The sequence below is a fragment of the Sinocyclocheilus rhinocerous genome, unplaced genomic scaffold (genome assembly GCF_001515625.1).
Source record: "Sinocyclocheilus rhinocerous isolate Xijiao unplaced genomic scaffold, SAMN03320098_v1.1 scaffold320, whole genome shotgun sequence".
Classification (NCBI taxonomy): domain Eukaryota; kingdom Metazoa; phylum Chordata; class Actinopteri; order Cypriniformes; family Cyprinidae; genus Sinocyclocheilus; species Sinocyclocheilus rhinocerous.
Genome location: NW_015638606.1, coordinates 207,809 through 227,428, shown reverse-complemented (window position 1 = coordinate 227,428; position 19,620 = coordinate 207,809). Strand labels below are relative to the sequence as shown.

At 36.1% G+C, this 19,620-nt stretch overlaps 1 protein-coding gene across 1 annotated transcript; it reads right to left on the bottom strand.

Annotated features, from left to right (window-relative positions):
• Positions 1 to 3,945: 3,945 nt before the first annotated feature.
• LOC107749914 (putative monooxygenase p33MONOX) lies at positions 3,946 to 16,597 on the bottom strand. The gene is made up of 9 exons (XM_016565141.1): positions 16,425 to 16,597; positions 15,797 to 15,918; positions 13,347 to 13,455; positions 12,935 to 13,128; positions 9,166 to 9,277; positions 8,942 to 9,066; positions 8,239 to 8,342; positions 7,961 to 8,142; positions 3,946 to 5,025 (listed from the first exon to the last, which is right to left on the bottom strand). The coding sequence occupies exons 3-9, from the start codon at positions 13,372 to 13,374 to the stop codon at positions 4,814 to 4,816; spliced, it is 957 nt and encodes a 318-aa protein (XP_016420627.1). The 5' UTR covers positions 13,375 to 13,455; positions 15,797 to 15,918; positions 16,425 to 16,597; the 3' UTR covers positions 3,946 to 4,813.
• Positions 16,598 to 19,620: the final 3,023 nt, after the last annotated feature.

Below are 19,620 nucleotides of genomic sequence, written 5' to 3'. Positions count from 1 at the left end.
ATAACATAACATAACATAAAACATAACATAACATAACATAACATAACATAACATAACATAACATAACATAACATAACATAACATAACATAACATAACATAACATAACATAACATAACATAACATAACATAACATAACATAACATAACATAACATAACATAACATAACATAACATAACATAACATAATAACATAACATAAAACATAACATAACATAACATAACATAACATAACATAACATAAAACAAAACAAAACATAACATAAAACATAACATATAACATAAAACATAACATAAAATAACATAAAACATGACATAACATAACATAACTTAACATAAAACATAACATAACATAAACCATAACATAACATAAAACATAACATAACATATTACATAACATAACATAAAACATAGCATAACTTTAACATAACATAACATGACATAAAACATAACATAAAACATAACATAAATATTCATTTTTAAAGAAAAGTTAAACACACAAACACAAGAACATATTGATCAGTTGGTTGACTGACTTTGGATACTGCTCATTAATAATATAAATACATTGTTTGTTGTTTATTAACAAATAAAAAACTGAGTAAATGAATGATGTCAGAAAGTCTCAGTACCAGCAACAACATAGATATTATGAATTGTTATATAAAGTTATTTTAACTACCATATAACATAAAAACATGCCAAATATTAGGTGGCATATTTTTATATTCATTCCCTATTTTAAATAAAGCTGAAACCCAAATGTTTGAGAAGTCCCTGAGACATTTGTATGCTTAATTATTATTAAACATGTTAAATAAATATTTAACTCGCATGAAATGGACACTTTATGTTTATAAAGCATGTTAACTTTAATGTAGGACTCCATAAATGAGTCTCTAGAAGAAGTACACTTAAAATTAAACTATTTTATAAATCTATGACTTTTTCTGCACTTTAATGCCTAGAAAAATACATCATAATTCACAAACAGAATTATGCATTAAAGCACAGAAATTTCCTCTTTGATTGTTCATTTATAGCTAGATTGTAATGTCATTCTATGGAGTTTTTCCCCACTCTATGTATTTCCTGAACACAAGACCATGGATTTAATAGTTCACTGCTCACAAACTTGGATTGGCATCATTCTTTCATTTGTCCGCTGCGGTGCAAACGATTGAATCAAGAGCTGTGGTACCGGACCACTGGGTTAGGATTTGACTTTTCTTGTTCATTGCCAATCAGACTGATAAGCTCAATGCTGAGAGCATCTGCCATGTGACACTGGAATGTACGTCAAGTGATTTAACTTCACAAGATCCTCTCATTAATGCATATTATGATTTCTCCCTTCTGCTGCAAGTCACCTCCAATTATAGCACACACTGAGCACTCATTAATGGAAATTACTATTAGTCCCATTTTTCCACAAGTCGATCAGGTTGATTATCAAAGGGTGTGCTCACCAACGCAAACATGTGAATTCATGCAAACTGCTGAAAACATTTGGAAATATGTTGCTAGACGATCAGGCTGTATAAGGTACGTCTAATAAAAAGTCACTTCCTTGTGCAAAAGGACAAACTTGTTAGCAGAAAAACAGCTTATAAAACACAATTAGTATAGAAACCCAAACCCAAAACCTGCAGCTTTTGTTTTCATTGTTCAAATACGAACTGAATGCATTGAGGCATTGAATCGCAAATTATTCCCAGCTAAGTGAGCACATTTATTTTACTCTTTGGGCAAAGTAAAACCATCTGCATTTTTAAAAAGGTAAGTGTGTTTAATTTAATAAATAAAGCTCAGATATTCCAATAAAAAATATTTTATATTTAAAAAAAAACATTAAATAAGTTTTGTAGAGGCAATTGTGGAAGATAGTTCAAGAGTAAATGCATTTTACTTTTTGAAATATATTTTATAGTGTAAATTAATATTGTCTGACATGTCTTCTATATATATTTAGATGTGTATTATGACATGTTTTATGTGCTTCCTTATTGGAGTTTGGACTCAGACATCATCTTGTAAAGTAAATGTACAAATTAAGTACATTTACATTCATGTGCATGGACATATTTTTAATACATTTTAATAGTCAAATTTGGCCACAAATGTTTTTGAAATGAAGTTCATTTCAAAAGAAAGAAAGAATGAATGAATGAATTAATTATAAGAAGAAACTAAACTCAATTAGGCCTACTATAGGTTCATAAATAATATTAAGATGTTATTATAGGTCAATATTGTTGGCATCATTACTGCTATATATGTTTAGTAACATAGGAAAAAAAAAAGAAAAGAAAAAAAAGAAAGAAAACTCACTGGCATGAATAATAACGAACCAATTCAAAAAGACTTTCTGATCTCAACAACGAAACACAGTGTCACACACGGCGGCCTAGAGTGAGCAGAGGAACGGGCTTGAGAACGGCGCGGCCGGCGGATTCAAAGAGCTTGTAACACTCCAAAGAGAAAGGAAAAATTGAAATCGCATCATATGACCCCTTTAAGTGTATGTAATCCTAATCATGATTGTGTCCTTGAATCACAGCCTGGCTGACAGTGGCTGTTTTATGAGTAACATCAGCAATGCAATCAAACTTTATTGGAACACGTTACACGACACAACAGTGCGTTATCCATGAGCTCTGAACCCACATCCACATGTTGTGGTCAGACTGTGATCTCATAGCTCTTATCAAAGTGACTCACATACAACAGAGGCCCTCACACTCTGAGCTGGGTGGACCGCCAGTCTACATATTAAATCCAGACATCCCAGTGGGACTGCCAAACGTAGGAAATGACCTACGATGTGTCAGTGTGTAAAAATACAACGTCACAGAGGGATTGGAAAAGGGCTCTGGGAGGAGGTGAGCATATGTGTGAGAGAGAGTGAGTGCTGTTGGGTGGAGAGTGTGGGGGCTGGACTTCCAGGAAAGTGTGTTTACCATGGCAGCATAAGATGTGAGGAGACTGCCAATGGAGCAGCATATGAACCAGAGAAACACAGGGAAGACGCTGGGAAGGATGAAGCAAACGTTTGATGTTAGTTTCATAGTGTTGGTTTGATGTAGCAAGGATCGTGTAAAGGATCTACTGCCATTAAAGAGTTTTGATCACTTAAGTTGGAAGACATCTTCACAGAAAAGATAATCGTCATTTCAGTTTACCCAGTGAAACTTTCTATGATGATATATCTGACATGAGTTTCTACACCAAAAGACAACACTTTTGGGAGGCCACTGTCTCCTAGTGGCAGATAAATGTATTGCAAGAGGGAGGGAAGATGTCACTTGACCAGTAGGGGTCTCCCCAAGAAAACACACACACACACACACCTATCTAAAAGGGCACATTGCACAGACCTCTACAGCTAGTTTGAATAGGTTAAATAATATAACCTAATCCTAACAGAAAACTTTATATTTTGCAAAAAAGTTTTTACAATCAAGAACGTCCCAAAAGGAGGCTTTGGGAGATTTAGCTCAGGTTTAGCTATCTCTTATGCGCACCAAGGCTGCATTTATATAGTAAACAGTAATATTGTAAAATATTACAATTTAAAGCATCAATGTTTTTATAATGTACAGTAATTTGGTCCTGTGATAGGAAAGCTAAATTTTCACTGTCTTCAGTGAAACTTTCTACTGTCTTCAAATGTCACATAATCCCTCTGAAATAATCTGAAAGTGCTGAACAAAACATTTTCTTAAAAGAAACAAAAAAAAACAATATTGTCTGCAAACATATGAACAATAATGCATGTAGTATATGTAAATAAATTTTATATTAAAAGCAGCGTATACATACACAATTTTCTATTTTGAATAAATGCATTTTAAACCAAGAAACTTACATTTAATATTTAAAAGATTACATAACACAAATAATACTGTACACAGTTAAGTACATTTAATAGCTTGCATGTGCCCATATAAGATTTGTTTGAACTTTCTTTATCATTATTACCAAAAACGGTGAACAGTGAATTTCAGGTAAGACATTCAAGAGCAAAAATGGCATTTATGTCCATTTATTTATTCATTCATGTATTAAGAGATCCAACAAGATCAAAGTAAATACATTCGACCTTTTGAGAAATTGAAACCATTTTAAACTTGTAACAAAAATATAAGAAATTCTCTGTCCAGAGCGGTTACATTAAATTCAATTTCAGCCAGTTTTCTTTTTTTTTTTTTACCTTCAGTCAATTTAGTGCCCTCATCATTTGTCACACCGGCCTCGACACAACCGTATCACAACGATGCTTACAACGTCATAATACACAACAGCAAAGACTTAAAGAATTAAGTTATCACTGAACCCATTATGTATTGATGATGTTACAGGAAATCATAACATCATTTCTCAATATATGACAATAAGCTCTAGGCAGTTTTCTAACTTGCTATGTGATGGAACAAAAAAACCAACACATAAAAACACTGCTTTTGTTCAGTCAAGCCATGAATAATTACACCACAGTACATCCAAAAACATCAAGGAATGCACGTTCTCACACATACTAACTTAAAGTAACACTTTGAAGGAAAAATTAAAAGGCAAAGCAGGAAGAGGCAAACAAAAGACAACAGCACCAACAGCAATGCTGCTACGCACTCACACAACATCTTTTGAGGACGAACATTTACTGAAGACACTAGCAAAAGGATGAGTCTGTGATAGGGAAAAGCCATTATTACTGCAGTGACCCAGCAGCAAGACAGCACAAGGGAGTAAGAGAGAGAGTAGACCAGCCAAGGGTTCACTATGTGTACAGTTGAGGTTGATGTAAGGAGTTCACTTAGAATCCAGAGGGTGTCAGGACGTTCATGTCCCGGTGTTTGAGTTTGTGAGGTCGGGTCATCTGTCTCTTCCCCTCCATGGTGGGGATCTCCATCTTGGGGGGAGCTTGGAAGTTGGTGGGGTCTTCGGCCAAGCGGGTGGCCTGGGCTTTCATCACTTCCATAGGGGTGGGTTTCTGAGCTCCTTTATAGGACTGCAGGGCAAAGCCCCCTGTGAACATACAGGAATGACATTGGGTGTGTTGACACTGATGAAAGGGGGAAGGCCAACTTCTAACATCTGGAGCAATGCATGTGTAAAAAGCTCTCTGCAGACGTTTAAAACATTTTATACAACAGATAGTTCTGGTCCTCCAATGTGATCTGCAGGGGTTAATACATACAGATGAAAGGCCTTAGATAAACAAGAGAAGCTGGCTGGTCTAAATGATGTAAAATGGGTTTAAAATAAGTTTTAAATAAGTTTCTTATGCTTATTTAATCAGAAATACATGGGGGGAAAACATTATTGAGAAATATTTTTAAATATAAGCAGTCGTACTGCATAATATTTTTGTGGAAGATTTTTTCAGGATTCTTTGATAAGAAAGTAAAAACAAAATACAGAATTTCATAATCACAGCATTATACATGTCTTTACTGTCACTTTTTCAGCATCCTTGCTAGTATTTATACATATGTATATATACTGTATATTAGGGGTGGGAATCACGGGGTACCTCACGATACAATACACAGCTCAAGATACCGATACTATCACAATACAGCAGTTCTGTGATAATCGATATATTACCAGACAATCCTTTAATGATACTTCACTATATCTGTCAATATCTATGAAAACAAAATGCCTGTGAAAAGGTTAAAGGCACAATATGTACGATTTTTTTACTAAAATATCCAAAAACCACTAGAACAGTGTTATATATTTTGCTGACTTGTGTAAGCGGAAGTGGTCGACTGTGGCATAATAAAAGCTCCGCTGCTTTCGAGCCGTGTGTCGTGCTCGTTCATCGGCCTCGTTTCGCTTCGACGGCTTTCAGCCTCACCCTGCTTCATTCTACTACATTAATAAATCATTAGCTCATCCATGAACATGATTTCTGCCCAAGTACCGTCGGATTGCATCGGCTGTGGGGATGAAGACCACAACTCCCATGACCCCACACTCAGTCACAGGTCATCAAACTACGCCTTTGATTATTTTGAATACGCACCCTCTAGTGGTGAAAATTACATATTGTGCCTTTAAGTGCAGGTTCTCTCTCTTCTTTTAAGTACAAACTGCTGAAAATTCAGCAAAAAGGACAATTCTGTCATTTACTCACTCTCAAGTTGTTTTAAACCTGAACGAGTTTCTTTCTTCTGTTGAACATAAGTTATTTTGAAGCCAAACAGTTAATGGTCCCCATTAGGGCTGGGTTTTGACACAAATTTCACAACTCGATTCGATTATCCTTCACAAGCTTGTGATTTGATTCGATTTGATTCCATATAGATTATTTTGAATATATAACAGGTACAGGACTTGGCAAATTTTCTCAAGGAAAAAAAAATCTCAACTAATGCTGTAAAATATACCTGAGAGTCTATAATATGGAAGGCTGAAATTTGCTGATTTGTATACAAACACTTAAAATATACTTAAGTATATATATAAGTTTTTGTAATATTAAATTTATAATACTAACTTTAAATTACATAATTATATTTCTACTCCAATTCGTTTTTTGAAATATAAACATTTAAATGGTGGCTGTCACAAAAACTTGACAGATTTATTCAAACATAAATATTGAAGAACAGTAAAAAAAAAAAAAAAATTCTTAATGAATGTGTTATATGGTACATATTTAGCAAAATTCTCCTCTCTAGAGTTCATTTTTCTAGCTGACTAATGAGTTCATGGTCACCGAATATGATTTTCTGTGGTAAATGTGACGTTACGTGACATTGTTTACAAGCCATTGTCATCTTTCTGCGTTTGAAACACTGATTGAGCGATTACATGAGACAGGATACGGATTTCGGTAAGTTGTACTCTTTCTTTTAACATACCTTTGGATGTTCATTAATGTTTATTTCATGCTGTAAATGCTATTAAAGCAGAGGAGACTATCAGTTCACGCTGCCGCTTCTAATAGAGACGCTACAGCGATCTGTCACTCCACATCAAACAACACCAAAATGGCATTTAACATTTAAATATTGTAATAAAATGGACAGAATTTGAAATCTGACACTTTGTTTCATATCAAAAGTAACAAATCACAAAGCTTTTTGCAATTTATTGGATGGGAGGCGCGCTACAATGTTCCGTTCATTATCTGACAGGCTACACTAATTGATTCTTGGGATTTATGAATCTATATAATCTCATAAAAGATCGATTAAAATCGAGAAATCGATATTTTTTACCCAGCCCTAACTTCCATAGTTTTTTTTTTCCTTCTATGAAAGTTAATGGGGACCAGCAACTGTTTGGTTACGCAAAATATCTTCTTTTGAGTTCAGTACAAGAAAGAAATTAATACAGGTTTGGGACAACATGAGAGTGAGTAAATAATGACAAAATTTAAATTTTTGGTTGAACTATCCCTTTAATGACAAGCGGCAGCATGTTTACTACAATTAGTCTGTCGCTTTAAGAGCTGCACGCATCTCATATACTGTGTACAGGCATGGTTCCTTTCTTCTCTCAACTGTTTACTTTCACTTTAGACATTAACAACTGTGTTTATATGTAAACCTTGTGTGTTTTGACAATATTAGCATGATCAGACGCGAAAGATAACTTAGTCCAGAAATCAGGTGCTGTTTGACATCCTTTTTAGTGTGCCCTCTTTATCTTAGGCTAGTTAACTTATGTTGACGTTTCCAGCCATGAAGTATTGACGCTGCCAGCAGGGAAATCTATTTAGAGTGCCTTATTTTATTAATTAAAATATCGATATTTGGCACCAGCGTATCGATTCTTGTATCGCACAGAGAAGGACAATGATATGATATGAGTGTTACATTCAATTGAGTGTTACATTAACTGTTGGAAAGGTTTAACACACCTGGGGGTCATTAGGTTAATTTTCAAATTTAAAGAGAACATGAAGAAAGGACTGTCTACATGTAAAGTGCACCGTTTGGTTTACCTGTTATGGCTGGATCTGTACCTGGGTCAGTTGTGGACTTGCTAACTTGAGGACGTGGTCCAAAAGCACCCCAGCGCTCTACAAGTCCATCACCTGAAGCCAGATCTATACTGGAGCTGGAACTGGTGCTCATCTCAGAGCCTGTCAGAGAAGCAGTGGAGCCCTGACTGCTGAACCATCCCCTGCAAAACACACACAAAATTATCATCTCATTTTTCAGTACAAAAAAAATGATTAATGCAAAAGAAAGGATGTGAAGCTGTTGACTCATTCAGCACCTGCGTCTTTGCTTTGGTGAGGACTGAGGGGTCCCGGCAGGCGTCGAATGACCAGATGATGGCTGTTTCTCTTCTATGGCTTCTACGCTTTGCATTTGAAGCTTCTACAACATCCAAAACATAATTTATGCTTTAAAAAAATACTTTTGGAGATATCAGATCACAATCTATGCTTTGACATTTGAGCCTGTTGAACTGAGGATCTCTGCCTACATGCATTGACTCTGCCAGACGATGGTAGCGGGTCTCCTCTGCATTCAGGCCTTTGTGTGGAGTGTAGACTGTATCAGTCAGTCCTGCTTGCTTCTCGAACTTATGCATGCTCTCCTGGGTCTGCTCTGTAACGCAACATAACAGGTCCCATTAAGGCCACTGTTTTACACCAGTTAACTGTGAAATCTAATGCATGAGACAGTGTTATCATAACATTCTTACTGATAATGAGGGAGTTCATGACAGACGAGGCTTTGGCTTTCACCACAGGGACTGGAGGTTTAGTGGCTTTGGTGAGGACTGAGGGGTCCCGGCAGGCGTCGAATGACCAGATGATGGCTGTTTCTCTTCTATGGCTTCTACGCTTTGCATTTGAAGCTTCTACAACATCCAAAACATAATTTATGCTTTAAAAAAATACTTTTGGAGATATCAGATCACAATCTATGCTTTGACATTTGAGCCTGTTGAACTGAGGATCTCTGCCTACATGCATTGACTCTGCCAGACGATGGTAGCGGGTCTCCTCTGCATTCAGGCCTTTGTGTGGAGTGTAGACTGTATCAGTCAGTCCTGCTTGCTTCTCGAACTTATGCATGCTCTCCTGGGTCTGCTCTGTAACGCAACATAACAGGTCCCATTAAGGCCACTGTTTTACACCAGTTAACACTGTGAAATCTAATGCATGAGACAGTGTTATCATAACATTCTTACTGATAATGAGGGAGTTCATGACAGACGAGGCTTTGGCTTTCACCACAGGGACTGGAGGTTTAGTGGATTCAAAGGTAGCACTTTGTTTTACCCCTCCTTCTGGCTCATACTCCTAAACACATACAGGACATTAGCCTTATCATTAGCCTACAACAGCAGTTCAATATACTAGTTCTTATACTGTGATATGGAGTGCCCCTAGGTGCTTAAAATATGTTTAAAAATGAGAATGTTTATAAATAAATCTACATTTCTTTATGAAAATACATATTTTCATACTTTATTATAATTATCTGATTACAATTTTAATATCTTTATTAATAGCCTTTACAACAAACATTTATTAATAGTTTACAACAAACATGCAGATATTGTATGTTCCCTTGAAGTTGCAAACCTAAATGGTCAGTTTTTAATTTTTTCATTATGCATGTTGTTAGTAAATTATTTATAAGTGACAAGTTAAAAGGAGGAAATGTTTATCATTTATTTTTAAAATCCAGAACAATAAGATTCGTTTTTTCCACTAGGATTAAAGTTAAAAAAATAAATAAAAAAAACATGACAATGAAATATATACAGGTACATCTCAAAAAATGTGAATATCGCGAAAAAGGTCAATATGTTTTGTCACTCATTTCAGAAAGTGAAACCCATATATTATATAGATTCATTACACAGAGTGAAATATTTCAAGCCTTTATTTCTGGAAATTTTGATGATTATGGCTTACAGACAATGAAAACCCAAAATTCAGTGTCTCAGAAAATTAGAATATTACATAAGATCAATTAAAAAAAAGGATATTTTAAACAGAAATGTCAGGCTTCTGAAAAGTATGTTAATTTCTATGCACTCAATACTTGGTTGGGCCTCCTTTTGCATGAATTACTGCATCAATGCGGCGTGGCATGGAGGCAATCAGCCTGTGGCACTGCTCAGGTGTAATGGAAGCCCAGGTTGCTTTGATAGCGGCCTTCAGGTCATCTGCATTGTTGGGTCTGGTGTCTCTCATCTTCCTCTTGACAATACCCCAGATTATTCTCTATGGGGTTCAGGTCAGGGGAGTTTGCTGGCCAATCAAGCACACCAACACCATGGTCATTGAACCAGCTTTTGGTACCTTTGGCAGTGTGGGCAGGTGCCAAGTCCTGCTGGAAAATGAAATCAGCATCTCCATAAAGCTTGTCAGCAGAAGGAAGCATGAAGTGCTCTAAAAGGATTGTCAGGCAAAATCCATTCAAGAATTTGGGGGAGCTTCACAAGGACTGGACTGAGGCTGGCGTCAGCGCATCAAGAGCCATATGAATCTATATAATATATGGGTTACACTTTCTGAAATGAGTGACAAAAAATATTGACCTTTTTCATGATATTCTAATTTGAGATGTACCTGTAAATGCTATATTAATTTCCAGTGTTATTTTTTACAGGTTTTTTTCAAATGAAAATATAAGTCTAATGCATCTTCAAAAGCAACAGCAAAAAACTGTAAAAATTCATATAAAATTAAAAACACAAAGTGTGAAAAGAAACACTGACCTACAACATCAAAACCGTGACTTTGTATTATGGCTGGGCGGTATATCGAGTTTGTACGAAATGAGGCACCGGTACCTATGTAACCGGTATGTACTAGAACCGAATCAGAACGCAGATTTCGGTGCCTCATTTCGGTGTCACTTAAATGCATCTTCGTTCTCCGAAACGGACATAAGGATCACCGGCACCGCACGTGGAAAATAATTTCCCGACTGAGAAAATTCACGAACGCAAGTCAGAAAGCTCTAATAATATAAATCCAACACATCTTTGTAGTAATGCGAGTGTCCATGTTGTTTTCACAATCCGACTTAAACTCGGGAAATGAGAGCATCCGAGGAGCACGCAGCAATTGCATTTGCTCTGATGGCAGCAGGTAGATACTGTTAGCTAGCCAAGCTAAACATTCTTAAATTAAAATGCCTAAAGCTAAACTTACCTTGTAATGACTTGCAATGAGAAGCGTTTCTAAACCCGTTGTCCAACAAAAGAGAACACTATAACGTTTTTACTCAACTGCTTCCTTTTGTGATCTGATGTGGCTTCTTGTCACAGAATGAGGCAGAAAATGTTCTATACTGTAAAAAGCTTATGGTAAAAAGGCTATATCGATTAGTAATGGATTATAAATATACTTAATTATGATGAAAATAACAAAGATGGCTTGAATAACACAGATAAACTATTCATTGTCGCAATCGAGTGTTTATTGTCTTTGTTTTTTCATTCAAAATGTTTGAATCTTCTGTTTACTCAAGTTACAAGGATAGCAATGCCTTTGTCCATATTAGGGATTTCCTGAGTTCTATCCCTTCTGTGATGCACATGTGGAGTTTCTCACGAGGGCGCCCTCTGGCGTCCAGTATGAATGAAACGGACATTAAATGTGTTTATAGCCCTCAATAATGGCCAACCCATCCTATTTTGGGTAATTTTCTTTTTCTTAAGTATCGGTTCAGGCACCGGTACCGTTTTAAAAGTATCGATTTGGCAGCGGTATCGTAAAAAAACTCAAACGATACCTAACCCTATATATCAATATATTTTTAGAAGCGATATGGTATGAGGCAATACCGCCTACATTGATATACAGTAGCTTGATACGAGCGCATGTGAATAATAGCAGAGGACATAGAGTGAACTGCTGCGGGGAAAGTGCATAATCCAATTTTTCCTAAACATGAGACATGCTTTATATTAAGGGCTTTAAAATAACTGGTAAGATATAGTTAACATGTATGGTTTAAAGCGGCTCAATCCAGTCAGATGCTCTGACAGACTCATGTGCTGCTGACAGAGACGCTACTTGCGGTGTTTAATGCGTTTGAGATGTGCTATTTTCCTCAGTTCATAACTTAAATTTCACAGGTATATTCTCCATCTGTAAATGTTTGAAAGCCATGGAAATATTTCCAATTTCCTGTCAGGAGTGCACGACTCACGAGCCTAGTGCATGCAATTCTCCGCTAAACTTCACAGACTTCAGTGAAGGAATGCCACTGCACGCATGCGCGCCAAACAGACGGAGTGCAATAGAATAGGAGCACAATAATTCTGACTAAAATATACATTTTACTAAAATATTTGTAGTTGGACAGTAAATGTGCCACGTGTAGAATTTTAAACCCAAAAGTAGGCTAAGTGTATTTTACGATAGCAGTAAAGTGTAAAGTGACTATTGTAATGGGGTAATCAAAATATAATGCAATTAATCTGTGCTTTTGTTTTTATTTTTTATTCATTTTTAGTTTAGTGAATTTACCTTCTGCTTTAAATAGCATTGTTTTTGTTTTTAGATTGTAATGTTACAATGTTAGGATGTAATGTGATTTTAGCCCCTTTTTTGCACATAATATATAGCATAGCCTACATGGTTACTTTCACTACATTTGTTTTCATTGCCTTTAAACATTGTTACATTGGGCAGGATGTAATATATATATATATATACACACACACACACATTTAATCCAAATAGAATGTAGAAAATACAGAGATTTATACCGTATATCACAATTCCGCCAAAATATACAGAGATATAATTTTTTTTGGCCATATCGCCCAGCCCTACTTTGTACTGAATTGCACTAGACTGTTTCTCAATCAAAGAAGGGCAGGGTAAAATTGAGACTGAGAACAGGCATGCTCCAACCAAACTGGTTTATTGTGACATTCAGTTTATGTTCCTGTGGGCAAATTGGTCACAGAATAAGCAATGCACACGCACCTCAGCAAGTCGTGCAAACTTCCTCTCAGGTATAACAGGTCGCCTCCACAGGTTGTTAATATTAATGTCGGTTGGAGGTGGAGACATAGGGCACTCAAGATTATCGTCATAGCTGAGAGCTCGACGGGTCATCCCGACAGGGATGGACATCCCTCCGAGGAGTCCCTCTGAAGCACCTGGACCTGCTTCCAGGGCTGAGGCAAAAGAGCAAAGTACTCTGTCAACAACATCGGAACAAACAGTTACTTCAAAGAGCCACAATTTAATGCATTTAAAGAGAGGAACTGTTGTCATATCCTGTCTCTTAAAGTTATTAAAAATGAAAGTTAAAGTATGTTAAAACCCTTGACGGGCCTTCAAAAATTTCATTTTAGGCACTGCACTATAAAATAAACAGGCCTCTCTCCTTTACCTGGAAGGTCTCCAGGTCTGGACACCATGGCTACTGAATGAAGCGTTTCTGTTGGACCAAAAAGAGAAGACAGCCCGGACAAACCCAATCAGATGGGACTGGATCAAATCTACAGATGAAATTAAAGAAAGGAAAAAGTAACATATTAACCAAGCAATATTTGATCTTAAGGCCAAAGAACCATCAAACAGACTCAGATTAATAATTAAAGAGACTGCAATCTCTGGTATGACGTCCAGCTGACCCTCTGCATCATTGTGCAAAGGACCACACAACATCATCACCAATTATAGAAAGACTGAAAAAATGGCTGAAATTCAAAGATCCCTGACATTTTTGGAAGAACATATTCACACCTAGGGCTGGCTGATAAATCAACATCAATATTTACCAGAAAAAATAAATGCACAATATCGATAATAAACTCGGTAAAACTCAACTGTTTAACTCTAGGGGAGTTGGAAAATTAGCTTATTTTCAAAAATAGTGGCGTGTTCCTTTAATGTCATCTAATGTTTCTTGTTCTAAATATACCTGACAAGATTTTTTGATATACAAATTATTGTTACACTGAATGGCATTTTTGTTCTGGTAAGATCATGGTAAAAATGTATGATAGTCATTATTTTTTGCTCAAATTTTTTTTTTTTTAATTAAACAGGACACATTCTAATGTACAGTGAGAAAAAAAAAAAAAAACTTTATTAAATGGTTATTGTTTTGATGCTCAAAAACCGCGTTTCATCTTTGACCTGTGAGCATCTCATATAAAGACACTCCAAATGAATTTCACCTCCAGAGCTGCTATGAATTCACTTTACAAGAATTTCACCATTTTATTTGATTAAAAATATTGACAAAAACACGCAAAGTCAACAACAATACTTCATAAGTAGTATTATTTTATCAGTACAATTTATTACAACATTACATTTATTATTATTAGTGTTGTTGTAGCATGCATATTATTATAAAGAATATCATAAAAATAATTTAAATTAAATGTTTTAATTTATACAGTAAAATAATTCTGTTGTACAGCACCCTATTTGACAAAAATAAAAATGGTATTTTTTATGCACATTAATTCTATTTAAAAATTAAATGAATTAAATTGTTAAAGTTTTAAGAATTAATTTTTTTAGACACCATTTTTGATAAGAAATGTAATAAAACAAGAATCCAGAAAAAAAAAGGAAATCGCAAGGTTTCATATACCTTACTTATACTATTACTTATAAGCAAACTAGGTTATGCTTGCATTAATTTCTGAGGTCTAACAAACATGTGGTATGCATGTCCTTGCCCATTTATGGTAAGAGCAAAATATCATAATAAATATTGATATTGAATGACATGGAAAAAATAGTGATAATATTTTTGTCCATATCGCCCAACCCTATTCACACCATTTCTTAAACATCCCCATGTGGTGTCCACCATTTAGCCATATGTTCACTCTTACCATGTCCAACATAACCACACCCTATTTAAGACCCCATTTACATCTTTAGTATGTAGTTAGCGGTGACAAATTTCATTGCCTTTGTATAAATCTGTCTGCTAAATTAATAAATGTAGATCATGTGGAGGCAATTTAAAGTAACTATGTAAGTATATCTGAGACAATATGCTATTTAAGCAATATTTTTTTATAAACATTAATATCAAGCTGGATGTATTTTATCTACACATTTGACACAAGTGTGTTTTATTAAAGGGGTCATATGATACTTTTTTATATATAGGGATATGCCGGTATCAAATTTTCATGTTGCAATTAATTGCTAATGGGTGCCACAAATTTGTTAAAATTTCCAAAGGGTGCCGCGACTAAAGAAAGGTTGGGAGACACTGATTTAGAAGATGAAAACCAAACAAAGTTAAGTCTGACACAGAGAAAGGGACCGATGGCCGGCCAGCCGGGGTTCGTCTTTATTTAAATTTATGTGTGTGTACTTCTAACATGTTTGGTTGGTAAAATAAATGTTGTAAATTCAAATCAGAGCGTCTTCCGTGTCTGGAATGGATGTATTCTTGAGTCTATAAGGTTACAATAATATAATAAGATAACCTTGTTTGAAATGGGTTTGGCTAAAAGAAAATTTTGGTTTCGTCTATACTACTAGGTACTTATACTATATTGACTGGGTTAAATAGAATTGTATTTCTAAAATGAGACTAAAATACAATTTTCATTGACTAAAACTAGACTAAATGTCATCAGTTTTCGTCGACTAAAACTAGACGAAAATAGTCATGGATAATTCTGACTAAAATAAGACTAAAATGCTCCGACTTTTAGTTGACTGAAACTTGACTAGACTAAAAAGAGTACGAACGTGACTAAAACTAATAAAAACTAAAATGACAGCTTCACACAAAGACTAGACTAAAACTAAAATTAAAACAGACCGCCAAAAACAACACTAAATGCGACCATCACTTACCAGTTAAGGGCGGCCAAAGCACCACTGCTAAAGCACAGACTGATCTTGCTGACAAGCTGAGGTTTGCTCAGACAGCATTGTGGGACACCAGGAAGAGCACAGCCAGTGAAAGACAGGAAGAGCTGGAGAAGAACCAAAACAGCCATTAAAACATAAGGAAGTTTTGACTGACTGCAAGATAAACCAGTTGAGAGAAAAGATACCACATGCCATACAAACTACAAATGCATCTGAACACGGTCTACAATGGCACTAAAGTGTTATTGAAGTAATAATAAAAGAGTGAGCAGTAGTGTCGTGAGAATCAGTGCATGCTGGGAATGGGATTACACCAGCTGTCCTGGTGATAATATGTAATGCTGCTCACTTTCCCATTAACGTTACTGTGCTACGTCAAAAGCACTAGCTTTAAACACAACAGCTCGCTTTTGGTATAAAACATTATTTCACTTAGATTTTTAAGTAGAAAAGGAACAATGAATCTTTTACTGAATACTACCACATATTTTAACAAATACGACGACAATTTTTAAATGATATGAAATGAGCGGACTAGCTGTTCAATCCAGTTTCGGCGACCTGAAACCGGTTTGAAGGAGGGATGCGCTCGCGAATCAATTGTTTTTACCTGCTGCAGTGTTCCCGCGCCTCCTCTACAGTATCTAACAGTCCAGAAGAGGCACTGAGGGCACTTGAAACCTGAATAAATTACACATCGCAGGTGTTTGAGAAGAGTTAACCTTTGTATCTACCACAACTTCCCTTTCTTCTTCTTCGTCTTCGTCTTCTTTTGGCGTTTTATGGCGGTTGGCAAACAAACAAAAGGTGCATTCCCGCCACCTATTGAGCTGGAGATAACTTCCCTTTTCTTGGGGCTGCAGTCCCCGCTCAATCTCGCGATACTTCGGTTCTCAGCAGCTGCTGCAGTACTTCAACTAGGCACACGGGGCAGTAAGAGACCTATAAAGACCTCGCAGCTATGCGAGATAGTTCAACCAAACATTGTTAATTATAATTTACTCATCTTTATGTGGTAGTAAACAGTCATAAAATCCCCCCAACACTGAAGAAAACCGTAAATCCTTGAAAAAAATGTAGACTATATTTTATTCCACCTGCATGAATATCTATAGTTCTCTCTTCAAAGACAGTCTTTCAATTCTGCAGTCTTTCTGGTATATTGATATAAGCGTTAAATTGTTTCTGCTCTTTCCGTGTCAACTCTCCTCATCCCCCTCTGTTTTTCTGTGGCAGGACAGGGATGACCAACAGCCCAGACATCTGGCATCCACCTCGAACATTAAAATGCTCATAACTTTCGTTAAGTCTACAATAAGTAAATCCATTTCACCAGCTAATTGCTCTTCCGCAAAAATGGAAGTTCAAAGACAAAATTCTAAAGATGGCTGCGTACTTTTTTCTATAGATATGCATAGGTAGATGCCTCTTTCGACAGCTCCAAGCATGTAGAAGCGTTCGCCATCTAGCAACGGTCAATTTGACGTCATTCACCAAAATAATCAATGAATATTCAAAGATGCCACAATATCCTGCACAGCCGATGGTTGTAAAAACCACTGGGATTTAAATTTCCGAAGAAACGGTATAACCTTTCACAGGTAAGAATGCATAAGAGGGGCGGAGCCATAGACGTGTAAGGATTGTGGCATATTTGAATATTCATTGATTATTATGGTGAATGACGTCAAGTTGACCCTTCCAATATGGCGGACGGCTTACATATAGCGGCCCATAGAAACAGTCGCTAATGAGGCATCTATGTATACATATCTATGCTTGTTTCTCTGATGCATAAGGTCTATTAACTGCATAGGAACCTCCCATAATACCCTAGCAACCTTCTAGTAACCACCCAAGCACCCTAGCAATCTATCTATCATCTGTCTGTCTGTATTTGTTTATCTGATAGACTACCTTCACTGCGTTCTATTCGGAATGGCTCATCCCTATGCCCTAATCCCTTCAAAGGGTTTACCCTCTGGAGTGAGAGCTTCGAAGGGTTGAAGGGTGTAGGGGACCAAACGACTGATTCTTGAAGAGCCCTTCTGCGTAATCACCACGTGCCCACATGGAGGCGCTGTCATCATTCTGAATCTGTGCAAAGGATCATGGGAGCCCGAAGTGTCCATCAGTTGTACCCTTCGAAATCCTTCATTCTGAAGGGCCCTTTGAAGTGGCCAGTTTTGAGCACTTAAGTTTGGAACGATCCTTCAATATGGCGGCCATGATTGTTTTCACTCCGAAGTGCCCTTCGGAGAGCGATATATCCCGTTTGGAACGCACCGATAATCACCTTCAAGCTTTTAGCTTTTAAAACTACTTATGGCCAGGCATTTTCAAGCCAACATCGAAGTTTGTCTTGACAAACTTTTTGTCTAGTTTAAAAGTTAGACTGTGAGCATAGCATTTTTAGAATGATATGTACTGCCAGATGCTGCAAAAGGCACGAGCGCAACATTCAAACACATCTGTCTATCATGTTCACATAGAAAAAAACGGCCCTAACCCATCCCGGTCAGCAGGTAAATAACTGTATCTGACCAGATTTGGGAGCACATCGAGGGTGGAGGGTGTTGTGTAGTGTGTTGGTGTTTGGTGGGGGTGACATAGCTTACACAAGGTAGGTGGGATAGTTGTTTTCTCTAATCAAATAAGCTTGAATGGTTATAGCACCCCACCCCGGCCCGGCCCCCATTTACATTTGTAGTTTTTAATCACTGTTAACGCCTGATATAAACCTTATTTATACCGTATGAGATAAAAAATTCATAGCACATATACAAAATAACAACATACAGTACATATCTTAAAATTATGGCATAACATTACATCATAAACAGTTTATTAATTTTCAAAGCACATGAAATATTCCAAATATCTACTATGATGTTACAAATTAAAAGAACTGAAACTGTATATGATGATCTGTGTTGTTGCCTTTACGAATGTTGAATATACGAATATTATTTCAAATAAATACCTAAACTGAAGCTTCTTATCACTGTAAAAAATTTAAATGTGAAATTACAGTAGTTTGCACCTTTAGAGGGCATTATGCTAAACCATAATGTTCATTAACTTTTTTCCATGGATCAATAACATTTATATAAATAATAGATTCCAAAAGTCATCAAGTTAATAGATTTTGTCTGGTCAACATTACAGCTAATGGAATAGACTACTAATTTTCTTAGAAGACTCATTGTAATTTTTAATATACTTGATGGAACAGGGGGATAAAACACACAGAATTCATACATAAAACACAGACATTTTATTAATTTAAAAAAGTGAAAAAAAAGTACAAGGTTGCTGAAAATTTACAAACAACAAATTTCCTTTTCTCATATAGTGTAATATACCGTTTCTCTGAAATCATTACATACATAATAAGAATTTAAGGAAATGTCATATGCATAATAGAAAATAATTTACAAATTCACATGCAACCATACTAATTAATCTTTTAACAGTAAGACGATCTTAAAATACTGAAACACCAAATCAAAGCAGAGAGAACAGGATTTTCTGGGTGTGTACAAACAGTCTAACATGATAACAACGCAGTTCTACATTGGCCTTTTGCCATAGTTCTGAATATCAAAATGATGTAGGTCAGATCTGTTGTTGAACAACGGTGATTCTTAACCAGGACATTTAATCATTTATCCTCCAACCGGACTATCCAGTTCACTCTAAAGCTGATTTTTGTGCTTGCAAGCTGTTATACCATGCTCCATTTTATTTTAAATTGCAAAACAAGGGCCAGAAAACAAACACGATCGCCGTTTTCAACATGACTC

Excerpts from the sequence above, each read along its gene's own strand:
- LOC107749914 (XM_016565141.1), bottom strand. The coding sequence starts at position 13,374 with ATGGTGTCCAGACCTGGAGACCTTCCAG. Across the intron at positions 9,278-12,934 it reads AGTTTGCACGACTTGCTGAG|GAGTATGAGCCAGAAGGAGG; the intron begins GTGCGTGTGCAT and ends GTATGTGTTTAG. Across the intron at positions 9,067-9,165 it reads CATGAACTCCCTCATTATCA|AGCAGACCCAGGAGAGCATG; the intron begins GTAAGAATGTTA and ends GTTGCGTTACAG.